The 27,497-nt window shown below is 32.9% G+C and overlaps 1 protein-coding gene across 50 annotated transcripts in view; it reads left to right on the forward strand.

The window, feature by feature from the left end:
• Window positions 1-27,497, forward strand: part of GPHN (gephyrin) — a 564,043-nt gene that overhangs the window by 338,666 nt on the left and 197,880 nt on the right. For all 50 annotated transcript variants that reach the window (XM_070594056.1, XM_070594020.1, XM_070594022.1 and 47 more), the window contains one exon: window positions 18,172-18,306. In XM_070594056.1, the coding sequence (XP_070450157.1) occupies window positions 18,172-18,306 (135 nt within the window). The remainder of the gene's footprint in view (window positions 1-18,171; window positions 18,307-27,497) is intronic.

The following is a 27,497-nucleotide window of genomic DNA, read 5'->3' on the forward strand; positions in this document are numbered from 1 at the left end:
AAGATGTGTTTTATTCTGAAGGATCTTCAGCTGTATGAAAGTTTAAGTGCCACTGAGTATATTTCATCAAGGAATGTAATTTACTAGAGTTTCTCCTCTACCTAAAGTACTCTAAAATTATTAAGATTCTGTAATATGTGGCAATGAGCTCTCATCACATGACTTCCAAGAAATTCATTGCTCAGAAGTTAATTTTTTTCTTTAGCAATTTCGATACATACCTTTAAAAACATTACCTGGCTTAATTAAGATAATCCCTTAAGAGGATCACTTTGTCTTAAAATCTAAATCGATTGGCCAAGCTAATATTTACAGTCATGCGCCACATCATGACGTTTTGACATGGACGATCAACAATGGACCACGTAAATGACAGTGGTCTCATAAGATTAGCACCATATAGCCTAGGTATATAATAGGCTATACCATCTAGGTTTATGTAAGTACACTTTGTGATGTTGTTTGCACAAGAAAATCACTTAATGCATTTCTCAGAACTTATCCCCATCGTTAAGCAACTCTTGACTGTACTTTGTGTTAACCTTGCTTTTTTTCCTCATGATTTTGCATCTTATTTTCTTTTCCTTCACTATGTTCTTATACAACCATTTAGAGAATTGAGTCTTGGTACAAATTCTGAGATTCCTAATCTTCAGATTGTATCACTTCTTTCAGTCAGTGGCTGAATGATAGTTTGTAAAAAGTGCCAGGCTAGAAAAGATTAAACTGCTAAGCATAAGTGACTAAGCAGTGATAATTTAGACCAAGGCTGCAAAAAGATCTATCTCAATCCCTAATATGGATATAAAATGAGAGGAAAAAAAGAAACAAATAATAAAGTGAAATTTGGCTTTAAATACTTAGGAAAAACACCCAGAATTTCAGAGGGGATGGAGGAGAAAACTAACATTAATAATCTCTTGGAAGATACACTACCAAAGGTATACACTTGGAAGATATGCTACCAAATGAGGACTTTAACCCTTATATCAACAAGCCATGCCTGTTTGGCAGTAAGCTTGAGTTAGTGAAAGGCCAAGTAGAAAATTTAAACATTGATTAGTAAAATTATTTATGAATTTCAGTTGACATCTCATATGTGAATGCTCCAGATATGGCTTTGTTATAAATTTGAAACATTCCAAAAAGTACCAAACTTGAAGCAGGACTGTCTTTTGTATTCTCATCTTATAAAGCAACACAGCAACTACAATAATCATCTTGGTTTTCAAACTATAGTATTTGCAAGTTTTGTATTCATAACCAAGCTTTTAAGTTACCATATTCTCAGTTTCATATTATTACACTGAAAATGATTTGAGTGACTCCTATTTTTGTTCAGTTCTTCCAAAGATTGCACATAACTAATACCATTCTAGATGCATAGGACAGAAATTAATTATTACATACAAAGGATTCCTTAAATTATTACGGCTTAATTCTCTGGAGGAACTAGTTGAGAATGGCTATTTAAGTGTTGTAACTGGATGTCCTCATATGGCATTACCCAGAAACTTCTTACTTATTAGCTGATATTTACTAATCCTTTGTAAGTAGCAGTTATGGTCTTTTTGACAGATATGCAGTTTTGTAAGTAGATTTTTATGCTTCCTTTGACAAATGATAATCAGAACTATACATCAAAGAGTATAATGTTCTTGTTCTTCGGACCTAGCATCCATAGAAAAGAATGAAAAAGAAGAAATACGTAACAGAAAATAATGAAATGGAAAGCCTTTAATGTTCTTGGTGCTCCTAAAGAAGCTGTGTTAACTCTGTGAATGCTTATCTGGCACTAATTCATTAATGAACCTCATTGGCTCTGAGTGCCCTGGTTTGTGGTCAGTGTTTCAGATCTCTATATGAGAACAGTAATTTCAAATGTCTCTACAAACTATTTGGCTCATTTTTACAAGCTTTATTGAAGTAAAATTTAAAAATTAACTTTTGAAAAGGAGAATCTGATTAACTGTTGAAGAGAAAAATCACAATTTCCGTCAGCTAGTCACATTCTGAGGCATGTGAAGCAATGTGGAATAATGTAAAAAAATATGCAGCTTAAAATCAGAAGACCTGACTAGAAGACCTGGCTTTACCACTTAATATTTGGAGCAAATTACTCGAGATTTAAGATTCAATTTCTCATATCCACGATGGAAATTATAATAATTACCCTGCATGTCATAAGAGGTTATTATTTGTAGCAAATAATATATGTGGGTTAAAATTATAAACTTTGTAAATTTAGAGTTTAATATTTAAAGAATTCTTTGTAGGTGCCAAACACTGTGCTTGGTTCCCAGAATACAATTATAAATAGATTGTTCTAGCCCATATAGAGTTCACAATCTAACTAGGGAGTTCTTTTTATTACTTCTTTACTTTCCTAACTCAATTATCTACTTCTTATAATCAAGAAAGTAAAACCTGATCAATGTACTGACTCTTCCAATAGTTAGTTACCGGTGATCTGATTACTCGTTATTGCCAAACTGGTCAACTTGTTTTTACAGGAAATAAAGAGGCTTGAGGAAAGCCTCTTGTATTGGATATTTGTTAGTTGCCTCTCCAGCAGCCATTTTCCATTCCCTCTTCCTAACACTATACCACATTTCTCAGTAATACAGTTTGAGTGGGAATGACTAAACCTCCAGGGTAGGTTGGCTTAATGTAATCAGCATATCCATTTCACATAGTCACAGTTTTTAGTTAAAGGAACATGTAGTTCAGGCCAGTCAGAGCAAGTGGGTCTCATCTCTTAGATTTTATTTGAACCACTGGGAACACAGATTCCCTGTTTCCTACTGGAAACAGAGGAATATGAATGAGGAAATATATATAAAGATTTTATTTAACTAATTAATTAATAAGAAAACAGTAACCTGTTGCAACCAGTTTAAAGAAAAATTCAAAGGACGTACACATATATCAACAGCCACAAAGGCTGAGATGAATTTATAAATAGATGCAAAACTTGGTTAATATACATGGAGCAATACTCAATTGTTTCTTCTCAGGACAAAGACAAGTGAAGATAATCCAAAAGGGTATACAAATCTGGACATTTAATAATCTTTCTTGCCCATTTTCCTGACAACTCCCTCCTCCCCATTATGATCATAATTTCAAAGATTATTTTTAAACAAAAAAATTGCTGGTCTCATTAGTTTTGGCTTGATTATTTATATAGGTACAGCAAGATCTTAATTAACCATATAGCCTCCTTGAGTTTGTTTTGCAAATACTGAAGCCACAAAATTAACTTCTCTCTGGAATTTTTCATTGGAAATCTCAGATCCTACTTTAAAAATCTCTATTTTTGCCGTCCTGAGGTTAGGAAACCAAGCCCAAGGAACTCTCTTCACCAGATTTCACCTGCTAGTACTTGTCATTTGAGTAAGTTCCTCTCTTTCCAGGTCAGTAAAATCCATTATCATATATTAGTGACCTTCCTTACCACATGTAAGGCTGAAACCCTCTACTCCAAGTACCAGGTCATTTTTCTTGGCATGGCTTTGTAGGCACTGGCCTCTTGAGTACAGCCAATCTTTGTTCTTCCAAAGTGGCAGTCATATCTGATTAAATGAGCACCATTCTCAAATATGACAGTCCATGTAAGTCCTTGGTTTCAGCATCAGTTTGTCCAATTATATCCTGTTAAAAAAGGAGACATTTTTATTAAATCTGTGGAAATCACTATCATGTCAAGAAAAGTTACAAAACTTAGTAAGAGGTTCTGAATTCTGAGAGTATCAGTGAGAATCAAATACCATTTTTAAACATTTCATTTTAGTTTTAAGAAATCAGGATCTACTAAATTCTGTGGGTTATACATAGCTTAAGAAGAAAGAAAAAGAGCTTCCTCACACATCCAGAAAATAGAACATTTGAAACATCAATGATATTCCAAACAAGCAGCCAGGAAAAAAATTCTTCTTCAGTCCTATGTAATTAATTCTCATTTCACTGGATCTTAGCTTAGCAGTCTACTTTCATGACGCTTTCAGCTTCTGCACTAAAAAGGATTTTGAAAATACTCAGTCGGCTGTTACGGTCTAAAAGTTGTCTAAGCAATGACACTTCAGAAGTCTGTACCCAAGAGTATATTCTTTGAAGTGTCGGTAGCTTGAAGTATCTGGTATGAGGCTTGTGAAAATATCCTTCTTTGTTGAATACACAAGCTCTGGCCTATAGCTTATAGAATAACTTTCAAGCAAGCATCAGAATCCATCTGTAGGGGCTGGCCCGGTGGCGCACTGGTTAAGTTCACACGTTTTGCTTCGGCAGCCCGGGGTTCGCTAGTTCGGATCCCAGGTGCGGACATGGTACCACTTGGCAGGCTATGCTGTGGTAGGCATCCCATATATAAAGTAGAGGAAGATGGGCACGGATATTAGCTCAGGGCCAGTCTTCCTCAGCAAAAAGAGGAGGATTGGCGGCAGATGTTAGTTCGGGGCTAATCTTCCTCAAAAAAAAAAAAATTACGTCTGTAGATGACAGAAACATAATAGCTGTAGTTATTAACTGTAACCAGTAATACCAGAATGGAATAGAGTAAATTCTCTATTGGAGAATAGAATATAACTATTTCAAAAGAGTTTTGAGCAGTATATCCTCTTAGAGTAAAAACATTAGGGACAGAGGGTATTTGACAATTCTCCAGGGACTTTACATAAAGCATACAATTTCTGAAATAGTTATATTAATAACATTTTACTTACATAATTTTAACTGGGAGAAGGCTGGGCTTCTCTTTTGATATGACAAATTCCCATGAAATTTGCAATTGTAATGCATGTAACAAACCTAGTTATATCTTTCATCACTCTTTTTCTGTGCTGGAAAAACAAATTTTTGTGATTTCCAGGAACCTACTGGGAAGTCTCAAAGATAGTTTTAGGTGAAAAAAATACCCCGAAATTTTTTTAAAGTTCTATATCTATGAGTTGTCAGAGGAAATTTGGACACTTGATTTGAGATATGATCATGGAAGCCTGAGAAATAATTTTTGGTTGCATTTTTAATTAAAATGACAGTAAAACATTTTTTAAAGCATAAAAGGTAACGCAATTGGTAAGAATTAGCTTTTGCATAAGTAAGGAACTTTTGTTGTTTGGTTTTTCTCCCTTAAACGCTCAAGCATATAATGGAGTTAACATGTAGCACAGAAAATTATTCTGGTAAGACACAGCATCTCTCCTGTCTAGGAAAATTACGTAGACAGACAGTAGGTAAAGGGACTGATCAGTAAGCCAAGGAAAAAAGGCTCATCAAAATTAAGTGAACTTGAATATTTTAACAAATTTTGTAACTTATCTTCAGGCTCAGGTATTATAAATCAAAAGAAATAAACTTCATTTTCCAAGTTTTATTCTTCATTATGTTCTTTCAAATACTCTGATACTTTACTTTAGGACTGCATTTCTTAGATGATCCACAAGATGAAAACTATCTTCGTAATAATATGGTGATATAATTTACTTAACATGCAATGTGTTAATCATTGCTTTCCTCAAATGAGTTAAGTATTTTAAATTTTCATTTTGTTTTGTTTTGATTTCTAATTCAGTAAGCATTAATAGTTATAACTCATGTGTACAAAAACTGTAGAAATTTTAAATAAATTTTAAATATGTAAAGGGGTCCATAGACCAAAAAGTTTGAGAATTGCTGCTTTAGGACAAAACTTTTTTTCCCTTAAAAAAAGAAAAGCACATGCTCAATTGTGTTTCTGTGTCACTGTTGTTACCAACATAGTCTCAGTGATTCATGTGAATTATAACCTCTAATGAGAGTAAGTCATTTCTGTTTCATACAGAAAACCTGAGGGGTTTCTCTATGAATTAAGATAATTAAGGGGCTGGCCCGGTGGCGCAGCGGTTAAGTTCGCACGTTCTGCTTCTTGGCAGCCCGGGGTTCGCCAGTTCAGATCCCGGGTGCTGACATGGCACGCCATGCTGTGGTAGGCATCCCACATATAAAGTAGAGGAAGATGGGCACAGATGCTAGCACAGGGCCAGGCGTCCTCAGCAAAAAAGAGGAGGACTGGCAGTGGTTAGCTCCGGGCTAACCTTCCTCAAAAAAAAAAAAAAAATCTTAAGAAAAAAAATCATTTAAAAAAAGATAATTAAGAATTATCTGACATGTTTATTTTAATAGACAGCAAAGATCATGAACATACATAATGAAATTTTCTACAATATGCAATCCTTTGACTACTTGTTAAAATAGCAAAAAGAAGCATGTTCATAAACATGACACAAAACTCTACCATCTATATAGCAAATAAAAATAAACAAAAGTACATAAACTTAAAATTATGATTAGTAATCAATGTAACAAAAGAAAAAATAGATAAATTGGAATTCATCAAAATTAAAAACTTGTGCATTAAAGAACACTATCAAGAGTGAAAAGACAACCCACAGAATGGAAGAAAATATTGGCAAGTCATATGTCTGATAAAGGATTAATATCTAGAATATATAAAGAATGCCTGCAACTCAATAGTGAAAAAAGAAACTGCACAATTAAAAAATTTGAATAGACATTTCTCCAAAGAAGGTATACAAATAGCAATATGCACATGAATAGTCAACATCACTAGTCATTAGGGAACTGCAAATCAAAACCACAATGAGATACCACTTTATATCCATTAGGATGGCTATTTCAAAAAACACCAAAGAATCTCCCCCTCTCCCAAAAATATTAAAAATGAGTGTTGGCAAAGTATGTAGAGAAATTAGAACCCTTGTGTGTTGCTAGAGGGATTGTAAAATGGTGCAGCCACTGTGAAAAACACTTCTGTGGTTCTCTAAAAGTTAAACATATGATCAAACAATTTCACTTCTAGATATATATCTAACAGAATTGAAAGCAAGGACTAGTACACGAATGTTCATAGCAGCATTATTCACAATGGCCAAAAGGTGGAAATAACCCAAATGTCCATTGATGTTCAAATGCGTAAATATGGTATATACATACAATGGAATATTATTGAGCCACAAGAAGAAATTAAGTTTTTTGATACATTCTACAACATAGATGAACCTTGAAAACATTATGCTGAGTTAAATAAGCCAGACATAAAAGGACAAATGTGTAATTCCACTTACATGAGGTACCTAGAATAGTCAAGTTCATAGAGACAGAAAATAGGATAGAGGTGACCAGGGGCTGGGGAAAGCGGGGAATGGGGAGTTATTGTTTGAAGGATACAGAATTTCTCTTTCCGATGGTGAAGAAGTACTGAAAATGGATAGTGGTGATGTTTGTATTACATTGTCAGTTTACCTTATGCCATTGAATTATACACTTAAAACTGGTTAAAATAGTAAATTTTATGTATATTTCACCACAATAAGAAGATTTTTAATTATGATTAGCAATCAGTTTCCTAATTTTATCTTGTTTAAAAATTATCTAGGAATCTAATGATTATCCAGTAATTAACTGAAGTTAATGTCTGTCCAAAACTTGTTACCTAAAGATCATGGAAATTATCTTCAAGCGGGCATGCTAAAAACATAAATACTGTTGAAATATAATTTGTCAGACTAATGATTCAATTTAGTCAAACATTAAATATATTTTTTCATAATTCTAAGCATTATGTAATGTTAACTTGTTCATTCAGTAAACCTGAGTACATTTAGGGAAAATGACCCAAGGAAAACAAAATGTATACTTGTGTTATATTTAACATTGATAAATTTTTTTAAAGACACAATTTTTAAAACCAAAATTATTAAGCTAGTCTTGTTTGCCAAGGATTTACCCTAATTATATGAACATGGATTCTTAAAATATTTATGAGTTAGTTTCTATTAGAAGTTTTTTCTTAAGTCTAGCATATTTGAAGTATGAGAAATTCAGTTTCCTTGTTTGGGAGAATTATAAAACTAATTGACTTCTTTAAGCATTTTTTTATCTCCTAAGCCAGTTACAACTGAGCTCCTTTAATTTAATAGACCATATAGTTTAATTAATACTTTCCAGAGATTGGGAAACATTTCACACTAACACAATAGGTAAAGGTCTTTCTGAATTACAGACACACAAATACAGAGAGAGCTCATAGTTTCAATTCTACAACTTAAGCTACAGGTCCAGAGTAAACACGGAAACACAAAAACTCATCCCCACCAAAAACAAAAAACCAAAGACCTGTTCTCCTTCCCAGAGGGCACCAAATTCTTAATTTTTTTCAGCTCAAAATGGAGAAATAGACAAATAAAAAGGACTATAAACATGATTCTCATCATCTGTCACCCAGCAATGAATAGACTTCTGTAATCCATTTACAGAGATCACCAAATGGTCAGACCATAAAAGCAAAGTCCCAGGCACTGCTGCCACCAGAGGGCAGTAATTTCCTGGCAGTGCACAAACCAGAAACAAAAACAAACATAAATCAATATGATGGTTTTCTTTTTTTTTTTAAGTTTCTTTAAAACTAGAGAAACAGTCATCTAAGTAAAGTTCTATGGGCATTTGGGATTCACCTCTGGTTACCAAGAAAAAATACATGTGAGCTTAAGCAAGTGCTTACAAGTGCACTCCTCTGGCAATGCAGTCTACCTGGTTTTATTAGCTGAATCCATGGGACATCTCAGTGGATGATCTCTAAAACTGTTAAGGAATAAATTTTTTTAAAGGTAAAATCCTAACTTTATTACAAATGCCAAATGGCTACATATCAAAGATGATATTTCATTCATTAATTAATGAAGGAATCAGAAAGATGTTACCACTGGTTCACAGGAAAATTCGAAGAACATAAATATCTAGGCATTGGGAGGCTGAAATGAATTTACAAATAGATGCAACACTTGGTCATTATCTGCAAGGCAGTTCATCGCACTTCCATGGTACGAAAGAGTCCTTTAGACGGAAACCATTTACTTTACTATCAGTTTTTACAACTTGAGTTGTAAAAAAGCTAAAAGACTGTGAGCAGTGCAGATAATCCAGAATGGTCCACTACACAGGACACCTAGTAATATTTTTTGTCCACTTCAGTCTTTTACAATTTTTCTGAGATGTGAGACGAATACAGTGATGCCTGGATGTTTGCCTGGATGTTTACAAAAGAAAATAAAATTTTTGTTCAAGATGTCCACAAGCCTAGTGTGCTTTTTTATTGCTTATACTATTATTTGTTTGTTTCTACTCATATGGATGCCACATAGCAGGATTTTGTAGAGGGCTAGATGACCTTTAATAATAAATGGCTGTTTGATTTTCTCAAAATTTGAATTAGAAAAGCCAAGACATTTTTATATCACTACTGTAGTTGCTAATAAAGGGGTTGACTTGCTAGGATGCTAGTTGTTTTTTCCTAGCATTGACCTTTGAGGAATATTGTAGACTGGTTATGTATGTATGTGTGGTGAATTAGTAATTATTATTTGAGCTGACAAATACATGTTCTCATGAGTTTTTCACAAAAATTATCAATAAATAGGAAGCTGTATTAAAATAAACTACATAGACCTTTTCCAAATCTGGAAAACAGTATACTTTGTGCTTTACTTAACAACATGAGCTTTGACATCAGATAGTTTCAGTTTCGTCAGTTATTAGCTCTATGACATTGGGTGAATTGCTTCTCCTTTCTAAACCCCAGTCTTCTCTAAGATAGGAATAATAATGATATTAAGCCACCTCTTACTTCATAAGTGAGTTATGAACATTCAAATAAGAAAATGGTTGTAAAAGCACTTAACACTGTATCTGGATAAAAGTAAACATTTAATATTAGGGGGTTGATATCCTCACTGATCTGACTCAACCTTCAGATGTTACTTATTCAGTTCTCCCTTCACACCTCCTCTCTCCCTTGCCCAACTGAACAATTATTTCCTTTTCCTTCTTATTCAACCTTTAGCCTTCTTTTAAGGCCTAGCTCAGTGGTTCTTACATTTTTATAGGTGGTGACCTTTGGGAACGTGATTAATGTTGCTGCCCCTCTCCAGAGGCTCACACACACCAATGTTGAGTACTATTGCAGGGCAGATACCTTAGATTAAGAACTCCTGTGCTAGCTAAAGTCCAGCCTCCTCCATAAATCCTTTCATAAATCCAGTCTATATTTATCTTTTCTTTTGTATTACATTCATTCACCAAATAGTTATTTTGACAATATGTATGTATCACTCTGCTAGATGCTGTGACTTTTTAAATGATTACGTATGACTTGGGCTTAGCTCTTGAGGAACTCACAATGCAATATGAGAAAATATGTTCTTAAATGAACCAGTTTTATAAGTGTATCATAACTATTAGTGTTCTCATGAGATGAGAACCTGGTCTACTCTTCCAAATTCCATTTTAGGAAATCCTATGAGATTTATCGGTGGTTCTTTTGAAACTACTTGGCATAATAAGTTCCCAGGGAACAAACTGGTTTAACCCAACGTCATCTTTCACCTTAATTTTTTCCGTGGCTAGTCTCTCCTTCCTCTCTTCAATTAATTCTTCCCCTTATAGCCAGAGTCAGCTTTTTAAAACATGAAGTAAATCATGTCACCTCTCTACTTGAAACCCTCAATGGATTCTCATTACATTAGAATAAAACCAAAACTCGTTGACATGTTCTGCTAGATTTTACATGTCCTGGTTCCTCCCTACTCTTCTAGGCCCTTCTCTTACCATTCCTCTCCCTCTCCTCGTTGCTCACTAAGCTTCATCAAGCTTTTTCTTGCCTCGGGGAACGTGTTGTCCCCACTACCTGAAATGTTCTTAACACCACTCTGCCTGGCTAACTTCTATTTATTCTTTCTGTCCCAGTTGAAGTATCTCTTCCTCACAGAAAGACTTCTCTGATCTGCTTCCTCCAGTCTAAATTATGCTTGTAGTTATTCTCTCTCATAGCACCTTGTTCTTTTCCTTTATATTACTTATCACACTTAACAATGATATAGTACTTATTCATGTGTTTCATTTCTATATGTGTAGACTGTAAGCTCCATGAGGACAAGATCATTTCTCTTAGTTTATATGATCTATCCAATATCTAGCACAGTTTGGCACATAGTATACACTGTAGTAATATTTGTTAAATATGTTCCATCAAAAAAATATGATGCATCATCCATCTCCAAGGAATAGATGTCCATTAACCAACTTCACAAAATAGATACAAAAAAACCAAGGTATATTTATCAATTCCCATGATGTCTAAAGATTCTTCCATGAAATAGACAAATAATCAGCATGTTCTCTCCCTATAATAAGCCAATATATTAAGTGACTATAGTAATAATGATATAGATAATATTTGAATGCCAGCTATATAGCAGACACTATTCTAAGTTTTTTATATATACCATCAGAAATTCATACTGGAATACAGGTATCAGCAAGATTATACTTTTTAATTTTTTTGGAAGGCAAACTTATGTGGGAAAACAAATCATAATAAGGACTCTGATAAATACCACTGAGAACAAGAAAAATCCTGAATAATTTTAACCAATGGGAGAATAATTTTAATACGTATAAATAGTCCACGTAAAGAAACAGACTCATGTGAATATTTAAAGTTTTATTTTCATAAATAAAAGCTCTGTTATAGTCATACTTCATATGTTCACTATCTAGATGAAATCATAAAATGTGGCTTTTCTTTGTAAATATGATTCATAAATTCTTGTAGATTTTTTATAGCATCAATTTTAATCTAAATTCAGGTCTTCATATTTATTCTCATTAAATTTTATTTTGCTGCATTCAACTGATCAGTCTAGCTTAAGATCTTTTTAAAATCTCTATCAGCCATCGGTATATTACCTGTCCTTTCTATCTCTGTCATCTGCAGATATGTTTATCATGCTTTCATTCAAGTCACTGGTAGAACTTTTATTTAGGATAGACCATTTCACATACTACCAGAAACCCTGTTGGTTATAATTGCTTAACCAGCTAACATATATTTCTCTTCTAGCCCATCAAAACCTACTTTCTCTATCTTGTCCACAAGAATTTTATGAATGACTTGTCAAATACCTTACTGAACTCAAGATACACTGGTTTGGTAGTTTTGTTCTTTAGTAAAATTTTCTTAACGCTTAATCATAGCCTCTAAAGGATCAGTATCACAAGCCCTGGGAAGATAGATGAAGTATATTTTGAACCCATTTTGGTATTCATATGTGATCTATTTTTATTATTAGTTCAGATCCTGTATTGCACACTTGGATGTCTAGTAGGATTTTTAGAAAATGCAACCTACCTTAAAGGCCTCTAAACAGAGAAATTACTAGGAAAGGGTATACATGATGAAGCTAACCAGCAAGCTGGACAAGAATTCCAATAGCCTTACCATGGAGACTGACACACTGTGGTTGTGGAAGCCATACTCCTTCATACATGGCTGCTTTAGAAGACTCACTCCAGTGATTATAAATTTGCTCACTAGCTTCCCAAAATTAAATCCAAATAACAGAGAGATCTTCTGTTGTATTAATCTTGTGACTTTTCTGTAAATTTAAACATATTTTCAAAACAAAAAAAATTTAAGTGATGGAAAATAATGATTCAAAGGAGAAATTTATGCCCGCTTATGAATTTCCTTAGCATCAGAGTACAAATTTGTGTGTTTACTTTATTGGTATTCTTACTGGCATTTCAAAAGACTATTGAGTTCAAAAGGGGAAATGGTACTTTGGCTTTGTATTCTCATTTTGATAATATAACTTTCTTCTTTTAGAAGTGTTCACCTAATTAGTCAAATTAGCTTTAGGGCAAAACAGCAACATAGAAAGAATCAGCACAGTTCCTAAGAAAGTGTGTATTCCTGTTATAATTTCCCTTAAAGAGGAAAATTCTATTGTTTAAAAATTCACAGTTGAAATTACATTGCATATCTACATAGGGTTTGAGATCAACTGGGACAAATTGTTTTCTCCATGCTATCAGTGCATAAGAAAATAGGAATACAGATTAGTTCTCTAAAAGTAGGAATGTTATTTCTTTTGGAAGTGATTTTGGCATTTCTCCTTCTCATTTATGCTGAGTTAACCCAGTACAAATTCTACTTACCCTAGGTGGATCCTCACTACTCCTTGGCAAGCCTTTGGTTCATCTCTCGTCTCTTTTATATACATTGAAGAATTGCAATTTCAGTCCTTTACCTTTTTTCACATCCTCATTTCCCCTATTCTCTCCTCTTGTTTCTTGTCATAGTAAAATAAAGACCATCAAGGCTAAACATCTGTCCTTTCTGCTTAAACTATTTTTCTGAGTTTAAACTTTGTTCCATTCCTTCTGTCAAAGAGAGCTTGTATTTCTCAGTTAATGGCTGCTTCTATTTCTTTGTTTTTAAGGAAATAATTATTGTGTCAACTGTGTGCAAGACATTGTTCTCATTCTTTTCCTTCTCTCTAGTTGTTGAGTGTGTTGACCATTTCTTGATTTTTGAAACACTCCCTCTCATGGTTTTCACTAAGTTTTTTTAATTGTACAAGTAATATGTGAATACATTCTCCTTATTAAAATCTAAAAATGAAGCATAAATAAGATTGGTATCCATTTGAACCACCCTCTTATCTCATTCTCATTTGCCTTCCTGCTACCCCAGAAGTAGACACTTTTTTGTTAGTTAGAGGGGTATCCTTCAAAACTTTTCTATATTTCCTGTACAAATGTGGTAAATAAAATTCTAACACTTCCTAAGAGTGTGTGTGTGTGTTTAATTAAGACAGGGAGGAAGAGAAACTGACAAGCTGCTTCTAAAATTTATATAGAATGGAAATGCAAAGGGCCCCAAATAACCAAGACACTCTTTAATATGAAAAATTAATGTCAAAAGAACAAAGTGGGACCTGCTCTATAAATATCAGGAGTTAATATAGTTAAAGTAGTGCATTATTGGTACAAGAATTAACAGTTAGTCCAATGGAACAGAATATAAGCCCCAAAACCACCAACACACATGGACACTTGATACATAACAGAGTTTGTATTACACATTAGTGGAGAAGTTCTTTTTTCAATAAATGATACAGGCTGTCCACATGAAAAAAATGAAATTGGTCCCCCATCTCATACAATATACAAAAATCAATTCTAAGTTAATTAGGAATCTAAATAAGCAAGGCAAAACTATAAAGCTTTATAGATTGATAGAGGACAACATTTTCATTATGCTGGATTAGGGAAGGATTCTTTTTTAAATTTAATTGAATTAAAATTCACATAACACAAAATTCACCATTTTAACCATTTTGAAATGTACAATTCAGTGGCTTTAGTACAGTCACAATTTTGTGCAACCATCACCTCTGTCTAATTCCAGAATGCTTTATCAACCCCCCAAAAACACCATATCCATTAATCACTCATTCCTTATACTTCCTCCCCCCTTTCCACTAATTTGCTTTCTGTTTCTATGGATTTGCCTACTCTGGACATTACATATAAAGGGAATCAGACAATATGAGCTTTATCTCAAGCTTCTTTAGCTTAATGTCACGTTTTCAAGGTTCATCTGTTTTGTTGTATGTGTTGCCCCTTTTTACAACTGCACAATATTCCATTGTATAGATATACCACATATTATTTAGCCGTTGATCAACTGATGGACGTTTGGGTTGTTTTCACTTCTTTGTTATTAAAATAATGTATCTATGAACATCCGTGTACAAGTTTTTGTTTGAACACAAGTTTTCAGTTCTCTTGGATATGTACCTAGGAGTAGAATTGTTGGGTCACAGGATAATTCTGTGTTTAACTTTTTGAGGAACCACCAAACTTTTTCTGCAGAGCTGCACCATTTTACATAGCCAACAGCAACGTATAAATTTCTCCACGTGTTCACCAACATTTCTTATTTTCCTTTTTTTAATTATAGCCATTGAGTGGGTAGCTATATATCTCATTGTGATTTTGATTTACATTTCCCTAATGACTGATGATGATGGACATCTTTCCCTGTTGCACCTTGGCCATTTGTATATCTTCTTTGGAGAGATGTTTATTCAAGTCTTTTGCCTCTTTTTTTAAAATGATGGTTTTTTTAAATGTGTTACTTTGTCTTTTGTTGTGGAGTTGTGACTTTTATGTATTCTGGATACTAGACCATTAACAGATATATGATTTGCAAATATTTTTTCCCATTCTGTAGGTTGTCCTTTCAACCTTTCTTAATGTCCTTTGATGCACCAAAGATTTTAATTTTGATGACGTTCAATTTGTCTAAATTTTCTTTTGTTCCTTGTGCTTTTGCTATCATATTCTAATAATCCATTATGAAATCCAAGTGATGAATATTTACCCCTATGTTTTCTTCTAAGAATTTTGTCATTTTAGCTTTTACATTTAGGTCTGTGATCCATTTGGAGATAATTTTTGTATGTAGTGTGAGGTAAGGGACCAACTTCATTTTTTTAAAGGTAGATATCCAGTTGTTCTGGCACAATTTATTGAAAAGACTGTTCCTTTCCATTAATTGTCTTGGCACTTTTATCAAAAGTTAATTAACCTTAAAGGTAAGAGGGTTTATTTCTGGATGCTCATTTCTGTTCCATTGGTCTATATGTCTATCCTTATGCTGGTATTACACTGTTTTAATTACTGTATCTTTGAAGTATAAGTTTTGAAATTGGAAAGTGTGAGTGCTCCAACATTATTTTTCAAGATTGTTTTTGCTATATGGAGTCCCTTGAGATTCCATATAAATTTTAGGATGGGTTTTTCTATTTCTGCAAAAAATTCTGTTGGGATTTGATAGGGATTGCATTGAATCTGTAGATTCCTTAGGGTAGTATTGCCATCTTAATAATATATGTCTTTCCATTTATTTACGTTTTGTAATTTTCGGTGTACAAGTCTTGCACCTCCTTGGTTAAATTTATTCCTTAATATTTTATTCTCTTTGATGCTGTTGTAAATGGGATTGCTTTCTCAATTTTCTTTTTGAATTTTTCAATGTGTAAAAATACAACTGATTTTTGTGTGTTCTTTATGTATCCTGCAACTTTGCTGATTTTATTTTATTAGTATACATATTAGAGAGAGAGACTATAGAATATTATATACTATATATAACTTATATATAGTATATATATATAATCCTAAAGAATCCTTTTCATGTCATCTATGAATAGAAGTAGTTTTACTTTTTCCTTTCCAGTTTGGATGCCTTTTATTTCTTTTTCTTTCTAATTTTCTTGGCTAGAACTAGTACAATGTTGAAAAGAAGTGGTGGGAACAGACATCCTTGATGCTAATCTTAAGGGGAAGTCTTTGGTCTTTCATCCTTAAGTAAGATATTGGCTCTGGGTTTTTCATTGATGCCCTTTATCCAGTTGGGGAAGTTGCCTTCTATTCCTAGTTTTCTGAGTGTTTTTATCATGAAAGGGTGTTCTATTTTGTCAAATACTTTTTCTACATCAATTGAGATGATTGTGTAGGGTTTTTTTTCTTCATTCTATTTTATGTTGTATTACATTGATTATATTTCTTATGTTAAACCACCCTTACATTCACGGAATAAATCCCACTTAGCCATGGTATATAATCTTTTTAATAATGCTGTTGGATTCAGTTTCCTGTTATTTTGTTTAAGATGTTTGCATCTATATTCATAAAGGATATCGGTCTTTAGTTTTCTTTTCCTGTCATGTCTTCACTAGTGTTTGATATCAGGGTAATACTGGCCCCATAAAATTAGTTAGAAACTGTTTCCTCCTCTTCTGTTTTGTGGAAGAGTTTGTGAAGGATTTGCATTAGTTCTTTAAACATTTGATAGAATTCTTTAGTGAAGCCATCTCATCCTGAGTTTTTCCTTTTTGGAAGTTTTTTGATTACTGATTCAATCTCTTTACTTGTTATATGTCTATTCAAGATTTTATATTTCTTCTTGAATCAATTTTGATAGTTTCTGTGTTTCTAAGAATTAGTCCATTTCATCTTGGTTATCCAATTTGGTGGCATACAATTGTCCATAGTATTCTCTTATAATCCTTTTTATTTGTGTGAGATCAATAGTAATGTCCTCACTTTCATTCCTGATTTTAATAATTTGAGTTTTCTCTCTCTTTTTTCTTGGTCAGACTAGCCCTGATCATAAACTAAATTATGCATAGTTATTTTAAAATTTAAAATAAATTTTATAATTAACATAAATATTAATTGTAAAAGTAATCCACAATATTTGTCCTTATATTTGTATATTTTTAGAATAGTGCTACTCAATTACATCAGTCTTTATCATGTTGATAGGTATCATGAAATAATAATAGCCAACATTTATTAAGTATTTATTGCTTGGAAGTGCTAGTGTAATTATATACATTATCTTATTTAACCCTCAGAAGTAATCCAGTGAGGCAGATGCTGCTATTATCCTCATCTTTTAGATAAAGGAAATGGCAATTTTAAAAATACATTCATCAGTGTCCCAGCAGAAGTCATAACATACAGAAAATTGAGAAGAATTTAATAAGGGACTATGGCATTTACAAAGGTTTGGGCAGATTTTAGAGAAAGCAGCAAGGCATAATGCAGTGCCCTGGGACTAGTAATAGTGGGAATTAATTATTAGTACCCCTAGTCCAAATGGGGCAGAGGTGGGGAGCTGCTGTTGGAATCCAGAAAAGAGCTGTAAATAGGGTCATCTGACAGGGTCTGTGATCTTAGCCAACCTATGGTGACCTGGTAGAGAAGAAGCCAGGGGAATAAATAGCAGACCATACTCTCCTCCAACCCTTCAGCTTCCTGACAGTGCCTCCCCTTGGCTGAACCCAAATAGAAACCAGAAAGCACAAAATAGCTTGTTGGTTCTATCCATACAGGTCATCTTGGAGCAGAGAGTGAAGGAGGGTGGAGAATGAATCTAAAAGCGAAATGGAAGATACCTACGAATTAAATAACTGTTAAATGGCAGAGGCAGTACGTGAATGTCAAACACTTTACCCTTATCCACAATACTATATGCCTCTCATAAAAGTTTTGTGAAATATTATTTGGCCAGGGAAAATATTCTAGATCTGAAGATTTCTGTTCTATCCCAAATTGTTGGGTGCATTTATACCTAACAGTAAGTGAGACCAAATATGAGAGCTAAGCAGCAAAGAATGTCAAAAGAAAAACACGTGTGGGTATTGATTTTACATGTTGGTATTTTCAGAATATTAAACCATACTTGTTCCCCTTGCTCAGATTCCAGACTCCATCATTTCTCGTGGCGTTCAGGTGCTCCCACGAGACACAGCTTCCCTCAGCACTACTCCTTCAGAATCACCTCGTGCTCAGGCTACATCTCGCCTTTCCACAGCTTCCTGCCCAACACCAAAAGTAAGTGCAGTTCCTTGGCACCTTACACCTGCTCTACTATGTAAATCTGGGAAAACTAACCAATATTTCCCTCTGTTTGTCAAGGTTGGATTGCATGCAAGATAATATAGTTATCACCTACTGTTTCACAAACTGTCTTATTAGGTCAATAGTAGGACAATAGAAATTTCATGCAAAATGTCTACTCCTGCATCACTGCTACAGCTCTCATATTCTGTAGCTCCTATTTCTTTGCTGTAGAGCTGCTATTTTTTAGCATACTGAAGTTATTTGTTTATGCAGAGGATGAATGTATTTGTGGCCAATAAACAGCAAAATTAACACAATAAAATAATGTTACCAGAGGGATTTTTTTAACTTGTCCAGGCTGGGGTAGCTCCCTGCTCTAGTATCATTCCAAATTTTTTCAAATATCTTCAACTTGGAATGTTGCTGCCTAATATTCGGAAACAAATCTAAAATGATTAGAAAGAAAGTTTTAATGCCAACCTTTTGGGGAGGGAGGAAGTATCTTAGTATTTATTTTTTATACTTTTTCCCAAGTGTCAAATCACATATGGGGGGAAAAAGGTTTAGACGTTTATTTGCTGCCCACATCTTCACGTATATGATAAATTAAGTAGCAAACTTAATTATGTCTCTGACTGCTGTCTTTTGGAATGTCCCTTCCCTGGTTATGTTAGTTGTTGCTGCTTTTGAGTTTTCTATGTGATAGATCCAATACTGGCATCAAAAAGTTAATAGTAACATTCCTTCTTATAGTGTTAGCTATCAGGCTATACACTTAAATTATTCTAGGGATCCGCAGGTAATTTTTCAAACTGTGGCTTTTTCTCTGTCATCAAATTTAAGGACTTATGTAGCTGTCTTCCTCAATTCCAACTTTTCTATGAGTTTTATGAATGTTATAATTAGATTTAACTAGAAATGATATCAAGCAGTTCTTGATATGTGTAGTGCAGTTGCTTTTATGTTCCATGGTACAACCTTCTCAGCAGTCTTCAGAGTGTTGCTGTTGTATATCATTGTTTTTAGACTTGTGTCAAAAATAACTGATACTAATTTTATAATTTTAAAAAATTGAGTTCCTAAATCTTAAATAAAGAAAAACTGTAAGAACATTCCTGATATGAAATGTATGTTAATGCCATTCAAGCCAGTCAGCTACATCTTTAACTGAATGAAAACATGGAGTTCTCAAGACTTGAACTGGATAGAAGACTCTCATCCATGTCTTTTAAATTTTTGAAACAAAATAATTTATTGTTTGCATTAAATTCCGCCTGTACAATCTTTACTCATTTATAAAGTCTGGGAAATAATTAAAGCTAAAAGTTAAGTCCACTATAAATGTTTAGTCATTCACAAAATATTAGGACCAAGGTATTGGAAATACATAACTATCCAAGACACGGTATTTTTTTCCCTAATAATATACTGTGAACATAAATATGTTAAGCTAAATTTAATTATACGTAATAGTTCCTGAGCCTTTTTAAAACTTTGTGATTACACTTTTAATTACAAAGGGAGTATAAAATACAATTTTTAAAATCACTTAGTGTTTCTAAATTTGCTAAAGTGAAATCCTAAAAATAAAAATGTTCACATTTCTTAAGTTATTTTGCTTATTGCAAAACTTTGGGGCAGCAAGTAGCTTGTCTTGATATTTTTTCCTTAGTTAATGCTTAGATGTTCAAACTGACAATGAATTCAAATAAAACAGTGTATATGAATATCTTTTTTTCGAAGAATTGTTTTCCTCTATTTTTATCTAGGAATAAGATTCTATTCCTTTTAGATAATTTTGATCAGCACTAGAATGTCTACTTCAAAGATAAATTATTGCTTTTATCTAATTTTAAATTTAAACTTTTATGGGTATAATAAAAAACTAGTTTGAATATTGATTTTTTTTTTATGGAGTAAAGAAAGTCAAATTAATCCTTCTATTAAAAGTCTCAAATTATAAAACAGCTTAATTGATTCTAAACTACATGCTCTTATATGTGCTTTTATGTCAGTGACAGATATAAGCCCTGTCCTAAACCTTACAGTTTAGTCAATGGTATATTAAAATAAATAGGTAGATAAACATAAATACTAATGATTGTAATTTCACAATAATAATTATAAGTTGAAATTAATGTTAAGAAGAAATGAAAAAGTTGTAACGATAAAAAATCATAGGAGGGAAACCTCACTTAGATAGATGATCAGAGAAGGCCTCTCTAGGATTTCACCAGGGATGTGAATAATGAATAGAAACAAAACAAAACCTTTGGGCTGAGTGGAGGTTTTGAGAATGGTATTCAGCAATAATGACCACTTTAAAGGCAGCTGTTACTAGGCATTTGTCACCAATCAAGAACTCTCAGACTAAAACTTCATTAGTACAAGAATAGTCTAATTCGGTGACTTCAAAATCCAATTTCAGATATCAGGATTTTTTTATTTTAAATAATGAATTTCTTTTGCCTTTGCCTACTGAATCAGATTTCAGCACCATATGTTGTAGCACTTAAATCTGTCCTAGGTAAATTATTTATTTGAATTTTGTTACATAAAAATTTAGAGCAGAGAAGAAATCAAAAAGAAAGTCAGGTTTCTAATTTGAGATATGGGTAAATGATGATGCTATTGAGTATATTAAGGACTAAAAGAGAAGAAGCAAGTTTTGAGGGTAAAAGAAAGGAGTGTTAATGCTTTTTGGTTTTGAATGTATTCAATTTGAGATATGTGTGAGACATCCCAGGAATAATGTCCAGCACAAAATTAGAACACAAGTTGAGTCTGACATTTTTTTGCTACTGCATCTTGGTAGTGATACTTATAATTTAGTTCATATTAGTGTTAGCCAAACCCCATAGAAATCTCCCTTCTACATTTCAGATTATCCATGCAGTCTGTCATGTGCAGAAATATATGTTCAAGTATATTTTCTTTACATCAGAAATACAGTACAGTCTTGAATGATCAGCACTGGAAGGAGCATTTGACTTGATAATAGAAGACCTGGATTCGAATGCTGGCTTCTCTACACAATAACCACACTACGTTAAGCAAGTTGCTCACCTTTTTAGAGCTTCATGTCTATGATAAAACTGTTAATCCTTGCCTCCCCAACAGGGTTGATTAATTTATTAAATAAGTCTTTGCCTGCTGCTGGCAAAGCTGTAGTGAGCAAGTAGACATTAGTCTTGCCTTTACAAACAGACAAAACAGGCAACTACAAATTATAATAAAGTGTAAGTGCTATGACTTATCAGCAGGGGTACAGAATACTCTGAGAATAACCTTCAGAAGCCCTTAATCTAGTCTTCGTGAAAACACAAAAGGGTTAAATATCCAAGTTATGATTGAAAGCTAACAGTTCCAACCTTTCCCTCTGTAGCTTTTTATCACTGAGCAGTGTTTAAGATGAAAGACTTCCTGTCTATTTGCATATGTGCATCCAGTTGTCTTAGATCAACAACTATAATATTAAACATTATTTTGGATTCACATTTTATATGTTCACTGCAATATAATATCCTAGATTATACTTTGATCCTTTAAGATTAAGATTCTCCAGCCATAGTGAGTATAAGATCTATAAAATATACCAAGTTTAGATTTCCTTTTGAGTACACTCATCACAATCTAATGAAGACAACCATATATTATCTTTTCTAAACAATTCTTCGTAGAATAGCATTATCCCCAGCAAATATTTACTTGCTGAATTGAGGTAATATTTTATTGCATATGGGAAAAAAGTCATTTCTCTTTTATATCAGGTATCTCCTTTTAATGAAATCTGACTGAAATGAAGAATGATTTTCACTCCTCTTGCTTTATGACACAGTGAAGTGTCTTTTAAGAACAAACTTGAGATTTTAGTCTTTCATTGCCCTAAGTAAAATAGTGCCTAATCCAAAAAAGGTCAAGTGGTAGTTAGATTCTGCTTAAATAAGAGTAGGCAACATCTAGAGGACTCAAGTTCATAAGTGGTGATAGTCCCGCAAAAATAGTTTGCTAAAGGAATAATTCTGTAGCAGATAAACTCTGTTTTAAAGTGAGCGTGACTCACAGCTTAAATGAGTGCTGATTCTCAGTTATGAAAGGCAGCAGCATCTCTATTAGAAATAAAGAATAATGACCAGAGGAAAACCAAAAAAAGAAAAATCTGAACTTTCAATCATTTTACCATTCCCTATAGATGTTATTAAAATAGAGAATTTTTTTAAATAGAGAATTTTTAAAGACTAATTTAATTCTTCTTTTATTCTCTAAGCATCTGAAGTTTGACTTAAAAAATAAATAAATAAATATAGTCTGTTGTCACATATACCCTTGTACCTTACAGGTCAGAATAGAATTTTGTGCCCAGAGTAACCAGCAAGTTATTTTTTTTTCTCTTAGGAAGAAAATATAAGCACTGTCTATCTAATTGAATTAAAGTTTATAAAGTGATTAAAAAGTGTAGGTATTGAAATATCTTTATATGAAGGATGTGTTCATTTAATACACTAATGTGTAATCTTATATTCAAACAAAATGCAGAATTATGACTTCTCTATAGCTTTCTGTTATTGTCCTTTGAGCTAAAGTATTTAGATTACTCTGGATAAAGAATAAACTATTTTCTTAACTCACAGTTTTTAATGTATATGTCTGAAAGGCAGTATGATTTCCTTTACATATAAAAATGACATTATTGATCCAGTATCAGGATAATAGTCCCTCTGAGATTTTTTCCTAGTGATTGTAGTTTTTACAAACTATTCCATATCATCACCACTTTCCTTTGTGAACATCAGGCTGATCATGTGATATGGCTAGTTCATTGGTTCTAAACATGAGGTTCCAAAGTCATTGGAGAATCTCATGAAGTTGCTCAAATTCTAGCCTAGATCAAGGCTCTAACCAGGGCCTGCAAATTATTTTCCACTATTTTTAAGAGTTTAAACAAAATCAGTAAAACTACACTAACCATCAAGTTTCTTTACTTTTGTTTGAAATTACATCAACATTGGTATATCAACATCTGTTCAACTGTTAATGACATTATAGAAATTATAGATTCTACATGTAAAGTGAACAAACACCAAAAACGTTGGAGAACACTGAATTAGTGATATTAAAAGTACATTCTCTAGACATAAAAATATGTTTTCTTTTGTGCAAAGTTAACTGCCCCATCTGGGAGTACTGACCAATAATATTCTCAACATTATTGGTCAAATCCTGCAGTTCTCAAACTTAATGGTCTCAGGACTCCTTCACACACTTAAAAATTAATGACTCCAAATAGCTTCTGTTTATGTGGGTTATATCTAGTGATATTTGCTGTACTATAAATTAAAACTGAGAAATTTTTTAAATGTTTTTTTCTTCAAAATAAGAATAATGAAGCCTTTATATATTAACATAAGTAACATTGTTATGAAAAAAATACTTTCCAAAACAAAAAAATATCTGCTGAAAAGGATGGAATTGTCTTACATTTTTTCAAACATGTTTTGATGTCTAGTTTAATAGAAGACACCTGGATTCTCACATCTTCTGTATTCAGTCTGTTGTGATATGTTGTTTTGGTTGAAGAATATGAAGAAACAAATCCAGCCTCACACAGTTATGTAGTTAGAAAAAGGAAGGACTATTTTAATGGCATTTTCTGATAATTATGGATATTCTTTGACACTACGTCAAAAATTTACAATTGATAGTCTATTAAAAGTTAATTGAAGTGTGGAAGCTAAAACCCTGTCAAGGACCATTTCATTCTCTCATGTATTAAAATCCAGTGGTCTCTCTTGAACTTTGAATGGATCTTGTATATAACCAGGCATGATTTTGGAACACATTTCTTGGTCACTTGGAAAATATAAGTTCTTCCAAGTGTTGACGTATTCTATTATATTATATAAAAACATCATCTCTGTTAATATAACAACCAAGCTCATTAAAAAGACTTGAGAGCATTAGAAGCTCTCAAGCTCACGGTGATATATGTTTTCCACAATTCTAATTTTTGCTTCAAAGCTAGAATTTTATTTTTGGCAGAAAAAGCAACAAATCCTGTCTTTTTTCCTTGAAGTGACAGGCTCATTTCATTCATTTCTGAGAAAATGTCTAGCAGACCTCTAAGTCTGAATAATCATAGTCTGTCAGTCATTCTTTCATTCTTTCAAGTGAAAGTGGTGTTCTGTATGAAACCTGGCTACTTCAGCTTACAACTCCAAACAATTTCATAGGTGCTCTTCCTTAAGACAAGCATCATCCTTTGGTATGCAGTGGAAGTATTTTATTCATACTTCCCATTTTGTTACACTCAAGGGACAAATTTTAGTTAAATTAGTATTTACTGTTTCATTGAGGACAATGTTAAATGAAACTAGCTTTTCCTTTTTGAAACTGTTAGGTTTTTTTCTCTTAGTACACAGTAGCGAATAATACAATGACTATTCATACTATTTGGATCCACCACTTTGATTTGCACTAAGGGGCCAACCAACCATTGCTTTTGTACCATTAGTGCAAATGTCAACATAGTGAAAGAGGTAAATAATGTCTTAATACTATTATCAAAATAATTCGGCCTGTGGACCCCTAAAAGGATCTCAGGGACTCTCATGGGTCCATGAAAAACACTTGAAGAACCACTATTATGGACAAATGAGCAAACTGGCTTGTTTCTTGAAAATATCCTGGGTCAAATTATGTATGTTGAATCTTAGTTTTCATTATTTTCCATTGAGACAACGTTATAATGATATTCTCAGTCCAGAAATCGTATCCTTTATGTAAATGACCACTAGTACCATGCTTAAGCATTATAAATGATTCACCCTGACTCTGTGATCCAGATTAATTCTAGGGCAAGGAACACAGATTCTCCTCCCTGATTAAAAATGAGAGAAGACATCACAAAGGAGTCACAAGACCAGAAATTATAATTCCCAGCTAACTCTACTCATTTCCATTGTGATACTACTTCTGCATTTGGATAGCAACTAATATTTCCCCAGGATATCCTGTCTACTAATAGGTACACAGAGAGCCCTCTTTATCTCATAACCTAGTTATTAGAAGATAATTTTATTAGGGATATAATTGGGAATGCCTCTTTTTTTTTTTAATTAGTTTGAAACATTTAAAATTAGTGAGATTTTAAATAAAAATATCAATTTTCAGCTTTTCCTAAAAATATTAAGTTGACATTACTGGGCCAGCACTGACATACATCAATAATCAGCTGGCATTCTTTATACCCTCCAGGCTGTTTTACTCATTTGCGTTAAATGACTGGCTCCTATAGACTTTTGAGAACAATTTCCACTCTTGTTCATTGTTGTCCAGTTTCTCCTTTATAACAATGTTTATTTTACTATTTATTCTAGTTTGATAGCAAAATATATTCTTGAGACTTCAAATAAAGGATGGTTCTCTTATGTACTTTTTAATGAGAAAGGCGCTATCCAATATGGTAAAGTATTTTGTATTTTGATAAAACTAAAATTAGATAATAATATATTTTAGCTATTAATTTTGAGTTTACAAATTATTTTCAATGGTTGTTCTATGACATTCTGCTAAGTGTACAGGATTTTACATTTGTTTCTGTTTCTTCATTCCTCTAAGTGTCCCCTCTGCATTTATATATAATGATAGTTGAAAATGGAAATCCCACATTCTTTTCTAATTAGTTAATGTTCACAGAGTTATATTCATCACTGAAGCTAAGTATAACTTAACTGTGAAATGTATAATTGCAACTTTGAAATATGACCTCACAAATGAAATTTGATTAGTTAGCCCAAGAAAATATAGCTAATGAGAAATCATTAGCTATAGAGGTAACAGTTTCATAGCTTAGACAATCTAAAGTGGTGTGGTCTTTTTTTATTTAAAAAAAGTACATACATACTCATTTTAGAAAATTCATATAGGCAAAAAGAGGAGTTCTCATAAGACTACCCTTAATAAATAACGACTTAAAATTTTGCTGTGTATCAATCATTCTGTTATTTTTTTCTATGCATGCAAATACTTTATATAAATGGATCTAATGGGAAGGCAGTGATTAAGAGCTCAGGTTCTCGAGTCTAACAGGCCTGGCAATGAATCTCAGCTTTATCACTTTCTATATGTGTGGCTTTCAGAAAGTTACTTCACCTCTATAACCTTAATTATCTCATCTGTAAAATGAAAAATACTACTACTGTTTGCCTTATAGGGTTCTTTTAAGGTTTAAATTTTAAAATGCATATAAATCACTTATCACAGTGTTTGAAATGTCAGAAGTGCTCACTAAATGTTAGCTATTATTATTAAACTATATAATATTGTAACCTGTCTTATTCATTTAGTAATATGAGCATCTTTCTATGTCATGAACGTCTTTATGTTTTTAAATTACCTTCTCTGATATTAGTATTGATTGTTGTTTGGTATTCTAATTTGTGGATGAGGCATAGGTATTTCACCTACCCCTATTTTGGATATTTTAATTGTGTCATATTTTGCAGTTTTAAAAACAATGCCATGATACTCATCTGGAAGGTAAATGTTGTAGAGTCTTCTTTTAATTAAACTTAGCAACTTATGTTAATTCTACCTTTGTTGAAAGTATCTGCAGAACTTTTAGGCCCTTGATTCCTGTAATTTATATGGATACCAGGAAGAGATCATTTTTGCATCTTCATGAATTCAATTTAATGATATTCTGGAAGAAACCGTTTTTAACGTTTGCATTTGACTGATTTATTGGCAGACATTTAAAAATTATGGATCCAAAGTTGTTTGAAAAGTTAACACCGTTGGATAGGTAAAAGTATTGCACTGTGAAGCACTAAATATTGAGTATCAGTCCTAGTCTGCCACTTTATAACTTTGTGAGAACTAGTGGACCTCAGTTTCTATATCTGTAACATCATGGTATTAAATTAAGTAACTCCTAAAGTCCCCTGTAGGCTTACAATTTTATTCCTTTGAAATAAGTTTTTACACTGACTGAATAAGTATTATTCTGTTTAGCTGTCTTTTTGATATTACATTAATATCTAGTTCATATAAAATAATTTGCGTTTATTTATTTCACCTTTTGCATTCCATGCTACTACGTAAAGGTAGAGATTATTAACTGAAAATATTCTAGCTTCTTTTAAGATCTTTCTCATTTAGGTGAAACGTGTCTCTGTTAAATG

This window comes from Equus przewalskii, chromosome 25, assembly GCF_037783145.1.
Source record: "Equus przewalskii isolate Varuska chromosome 25, EquPr2, whole genome shotgun sequence".
NCBI lineage: Eukaryota > Metazoa > Chordata > Mammalia > Perissodactyla > Equidae > Equus > Equus przewalskii.